General features: G+C 31.1%; 1 protein-coding gene across 1 annotated transcript; it reads left to right on the top strand.

Moving 5' to 3' along the window:
- Positions 1882 to 3122, top strand: LOC105177933. Its single transcript, XM_011101244.2, has one exon. The coding sequence runs from the start codon at positions 2050 to 2052 to the stop codon at positions 2761 to 2763; it is 714 nt and encodes a 237-aa protein (XP_011099546.1). The 5' UTR covers positions 1882 to 2049; the 3' UTR covers positions 2764 to 3122.

Here is a 6396-nt window from a genome sequence, read left to right as displayed (position 1 = left end):
TGAGTTTGTTTCGAAGATTTTAAGTCTCTAAGCCTCATGGTGGGCTTATGAGGTCTTCTTAGATCAAGACTCTCTTCAACTTGTCCCAACTGAAATTCTATTTTCTGGTGGACGTCTATTTATCCCCTTGGACCTTTTCCGAATTGGGCACTCTGGATAACACTATGGGTCTTATATTTTTTTTCTACTTTTCGGACTATTTGTGCTTCTTTGGGCAAATCTATTTTATATAAATCAATTATTATTTCCAAGTACTCCTATTTTTTACATTCTTACTTATCTATTTTCCCCCCCAAAATTAAGTATTCGAAAAGTCTGAGTTTTGCCAAACACCCCAACATATAATCTCTCCAACTCCAAATGTCCTTACATCTTCCTTTTTGAGCATTAATTTCTCATTTATCTAAAATTAGTTTTCAAGATTAAATACACCACATTTATTTCAAAAACTCAAAATAATCACATTTTGAAATTTACTTAAATTGTTGAATTCCAACTAATTTTTACAGCCCAACAGTTTGAGATTAGAATTCTTTACAGAAGATTTTATGTTCGAATTTGAATGTATATCTTAAAAAATAAAAATAAAAATAAAAGAGCATTGACAGTAGAGAATTATTTTGGTTTGTTTGAAGCACATGTGCGTCCTCTTATTATGTCCCGTTCCTGCACTATACCAAAAACATGTCTTCCTCCTTACTTTGTCCCCCACCTCAACCTACCGCCACGTGTCATTCTTGGATCCATCACTTCATTCATAACTTTATTACACGCATGGTAAAAAATCTCGTATTCGAGTGTGTTGAATCAAATTATGTCAAAACCCAATTTTTAATGTTTTTAGAATCATAATTTAATGATTTCGACTCAATTTTTTTTAATAAAATATCTACGTTTACATATGTTGGATGTATGAATGTAAAAAAATAAAAAACTAAAAAAACCTTGGCATCTATGATTTATGGGATAACTATGGGGTGTATTTAAAGAAAAGGGTAAGGTACGTTGATCTAATTCAATGGAGACCTGCATTGTGAAAACTTTAGTGATAATTTAGAAATTCAATCAATATTTCATTATATCATCCACATTCAATGCAATTAAAAAGAAAATAACATACTATAACAAATTTACATAAAGTGGTAATTACTCACACTTACGAAACTTGATATGAGTTCCACCTCATCAGCCCGAAAGTTATTAAAATACCCTAAATGAAAAAGGGAAATTATAGTCACTTTTATCGATATTTGACATAATTACGAGTACTTGTTAGTTATTTAAAAATTACAAATACCCTCTAATCTTAACGTTCATCTAATAGTAAGCCTATTCATTAGCCTCTTCCAGATTTTTACTCAAATTTTATGGTGATCAGACCAAAATGTTATTTTTAATTATAATTTTATATATACTTTGAAATTTTCTAAAATATTTTAATGAACTAATATTCTGTATGGAACTTTTATTATGCCCACCCTCCAATTTTCTTTTATATTTTTTAGAAAATTTCAACAAGGGTAAAATAGTAATGTACACTTCATCATTTAGGAGTTATATAATGAGGGATATACTTGTAGTTTTTCAAACAACAAAGAGTATCTGTAGTTATACTAAACCTTAACTCCCTATGTCGCCTGAAATACCTATCAACAGCAAAATTTCTTACTAAAATGAGGTGCAGTTGAACCAAAACAACTATAAAGCAAGTATACTATATAATTGATTATTTTTTTAAAATTATACATTAATCACACCATATATATATATTATACTTTTCATATAATTGAATTAATTTCAACCAAAATTGATATAAATTAAAATTTCCCCATCAACAGTTACTTTTCTGAAAGGGCAGTGTGACTGATGTCCACTTTTAGTTGTCTTGAATTCTAAGTTCTCTTGAAAAAGTCTCACTCTGTTCTGAATTCCTCACCCACTCTCTTTATTACTTGAACAACACTACTCTCTCTTTTTTTTGCAGTCAAGTTTAACCCTCCATGCAAACACCCTCGCTTCCATTGCCAAGAACCCCAACTGTTTAGGGCAATGGCCGTCGAAGTCTTCCCCGACAGCCCCCGCGTGGGGGTAGTCAGCCCCCGGATCTCTTTCGATCTTTCCCACTACGACATCGTCCCCGTCGAACAATACATTCGATCCACTTCCTCCTCCACCATCGACTTCGACTTCTGCGTCTTCCGCGAGAGCTTCGACCAAGATTCCTCCTCCGCCGACGAGCTTTTCTTCGACGGCAAGATCCTCCCTATTGAGATCAAGAAAAGACTCGCCCCGCCCAGAACCGCCGAGGCGGCGCCGCCACTCCCGCCTCAGGGAACTCAAAGACCAGTTGAAATAAAAGCCACAAACACAGAAACTGAAGAAAAGCAGATTAATCAGAAGTCGTCGTCGTCGTTCTGGCGGTTTAAGCGCAGTAGCAGCTTAAACTGCGGCAGCGGCTATGCGAGGACGTTGTGCCCATTGCCGCTCTTATCACGAAGCAATTCAACTGGCTCCACAGCAAGCAGTAAGCGCTCCTCTCTCGCAAATAATCAGAAGCAGAATCTTCTGAAGTACTCCTCCCCAAACAGCTCCCTGAAGCAGCCTCCGTCGAGCGGTCACCAGAAGCCGCCTTTGAAGAAGACCAGCCACGGTTCTTACTGCAATGGGGTTAAATTCAATCCAGTTCTAAACGTCCCTCCGGCGACCCTGTTTGGCTTGGGTACCATATTTTCCGGCGGCAAGAATGGCAGCAAGAAGAAGTGATTACTGGCTCAGTTCAATCATATCTTTCCAGTCTCATTTGTCTTTTTAACAAACATATTTTAAATTCGACCAAATTGAGGTAGTAATTAAAGGGAGTGTGAGGACAAAAGCAAGAAAATGAGCAATGGGGTCAGTTGGGAATTCTTGATTCCATAATCCAATCGACACCCACATGCTTAAAGAAGGGTTGGGGAAATACAGGTAGAATTTGCTTGCAGGGTTGTCTGTTCAGCTTTAGCCTTTTGATCTTTAAATCTTAGTTTCTGCTATTCTTTTTGTGTTGAGTGCTTACATGTTCTTGTCATCTTGTTTGTATATTCCTCTCCTTCTGGATCTGTCAAAATGCATTGAATTTTTAATTTGTCATCATTTTGTATCAAGTGGTATGTGTTTTTTATCATCTATTTTTTAGCGGAAATTTAGATATATAATTAGATGTATCTAAGTTTTCTCGATTTTGGAACTTGAAAATCCCAATAAAGTATATAATTGAATGTGTTTAATTTTTTCAATTCGTAACCATTCTAAAAATTGCAAAGAACTAAAAATTATTGAATTCCTATCCTTTAGAATTAAAAGTATAATTTCACTGCCCATTTTATTATTTAAACATAAAAGAAATTTAGCTGTTAGAGATAGGAATTAAGGGTGAATATGAGATATGTAATTAATAGTATTTTGAATAATATTAATTTTAAGTAGCATATCATGTTAATCTCTATTCTTTAAATTGTAAATTTACCAACTAAATTAAACTATATTTTTCAATATAGTTAATTTTTTTTCCCCGCTCATGAGCATATATGTGCATGCTGCTCATTTTTGGTCAATTAATTGTCGTGCTAGCAATGATGACATCAATGCATGTTGGATCAGTTAATAAAGACATTATTTTCTATTACAGGTATATATATTCAATTATTTCTGACCAATTGTAAAGGTAAATAATTTGTGAGTACATTAACTGTATCGTTAGGGACTGTCCTTGTTCTTGGTGGTCGCCAGAGCAAACCCACATTTTTTTTTTATTAGTTAAAAGACAATGATAATTCTTGATATAATTTTTTGCTATAAATCAAGAAAATTATAATCTAAATTTGGTTTGATCAAATCTGAATCAATTATATGATAAGTGTAATATACTTGTTGTGTGATTAATGTACAATTAAGAAAAAATGACCAATCACATAGCAAATTCATCACACCTACTCTGTGATTGGTTTAGTTCGACCGAACTTGATCCAGGCTATATTTTCCATAAACCAATTAGGCTTAGGATGCATAATTTTCCATCCATGTGTAGTGGTTTTTGTGTCGCCAGCAATGATAATTATTGAGCGTACTGTTGTTTTTAACCTACTATCTATCACACATTAAATATAATAGTATATTTTTATATGTGTGTATAGTGATTTTTGTATCGATTCAAGTTTTGAAATCGATTATTTATCATATCAGTTGGTTTTAAAATTAATTTTGACCCCTTGGTTCTAGGAGTACACAATGTCCATTTCAAAAGCATGATTTGCGTCATAAGTTAATTTTTAGGGGAATAATAAGGTTTCTTATTCCAAAAGTTACGTGGTAGAAATTCTAAATAAAACATAATTAAAGGGGCAAAGTGTAATTCTATTGATAGAGTGGAAAGAGGGTGGGGGGCAGAGTAAGACAAGGAAACATTCTAAATCAAATCAAGTTTTGTCAAATTAAATAAATTAAGATAAATATAATATATTTATAATATAATTGATTATATTTCTAATTTGAAAATAAATTACAAGATAAATATATTTTTATGGTATAATGAATTTAAATTCAATTGGAATTAAAATGTTTTGGGCAGATTCTGGGCTCCAAAGTTGGTGTTACCAGTTTGGGATGTGGCATCTCTCCATTTATGGAAACTAAATCGCATTATTAGAAACATAATTATTATGACTTTAGAAGCTCCACACGCCAGCCCATATATATATATATATATATATATATGATTTTTCTCTTCCATCATTCTTTTGTGGGCCCCAAACCTTTTCACTCATCTTCCTGATCTTCTCCTCTCATCTAAATCCATCCATCCATCCAAATATTAATATAGTCTTACACCATTTTCAAATTAGCCCAATATGCTACCCAACTCGAAGCCCATTGAGATAACAAACATATAGAAATTATAGGCCCATTGTATCTCATGATGGAAAAATATTGTATGGACTTAATTTCATCAAACACGCCAAATTTCAAGTACAATAATATCGTATTACTAATTTGTGGCACATTCTATGTGTGTACAGTTTTTATAATATTATTTAAAATAAAATATTTATTATTTAATAAAATATATACAAAATAATAAGTTAACATTAAGTTTATAAAAAAAAAATAGTGACAAAGAAACATGAAAAAAATTTAAAAAAAAGAAAATAACTTTCAAAAGATTATGTGGTGGGAAGTTAGATGAAATTTTTTTAAAAATAAATTAAATATAAAAAAATATATCAAAAAAAGAGATGTCAAAGAGGTGCTCTTCCTTAATATGTAATAAGAATACATTATGCAAATTCTAAATGTTAAATATACTCTTAAATATAAATATTAATTTTTAATCAATTATGATATCTATCATCACTTTTTGTTCATATTAATTATTTGATTTACTTTTAAATTATTTTTAAAATTTATATCATATATATTTGTGCAAGTATTGCATTGGCATCATAATTCTCATATTTTTTAATAAAACAAAAGATGTGGGAGCTAGGAGTAATTTTCCAAGATTATGTTTCAGATGTGTGATACAGTGGGACCGTTGTGACGTGGGAATACCCTGTCTCTGGTGGCGCATTTTAAAAGTTAAAGTCGTGTAAAGTCACATCACGTGCACCTGCCTCCGATCCTACTCCTCACAATCTAACCCCAAAAATCCAAATCCAAACAACTCCTAGTCTCTCTCCTGTTACCAGTAGCTCCAGTGCCACCCTTATCAAACTCTACCTTTTTTTTAAAAAAATATCTATATAAATAATTTATCAATTCAATTTATACATGAATCTGATCAAAATTAGATTAATTTAATAAATAATTAAAATAAATAAATTATAATAATTCACATAAAATGAAATAAATAATCACGTGAAATTTTAAGCCCATAACTTCAAATTTATTTATGAGACATCAACCTTAACCATTAGACTAAGACATCATTTATCATTAAATTTATAGAAAATGGTAATAAAGAAAAAGGATAATGATATAATATTAGAAAGGAAAATAAATCCATGAAAATAAATAACCTACCAAATGACTGTGGGAAGTTAGATAAAAGTATTAAAATATTTAAAATATGCAAAATAACAGACTAAAAAAGTGAGATACAAAGGGTTTTTTCTCTCTCTTAATAATAAAGTATAGATTATTATATCTTTAAAAAAAAACTCAATTCTATTTTATAAGAATGAACAAACACTTTTACATTAATCAATTACTATTATTTTATTTTTCAGAAATATTGATTATGTCTAATAGTAATAACAATTTGTTAGAATTTGGTTCGCAATTTCTGATTTTAAAATAGTTTCTCTTAAATTGTATAATTTTAGTGTCTTTGTAGGATTCGGAACCCAAAAATTACAATCA

The sequence above is a fragment of the Sesamum indicum genome, linkage group LG15 (genome assembly GCF_000512975.1).
Source record: "Sesamum indicum cultivar Zhongzhi No. 13 linkage group LG15, S_indicum_v1.0, whole genome shotgun sequence".
In the NCBI taxonomy this organism is placed as follows: domain Eukaryota; kingdom Viridiplantae; phylum Streptophyta; class Magnoliopsida; order Lamiales; family Pedaliaceae; genus Sesamum; species Sesamum indicum.
This window is presented reverse-complemented; position numbering and strand designations above follow the sequence as displayed.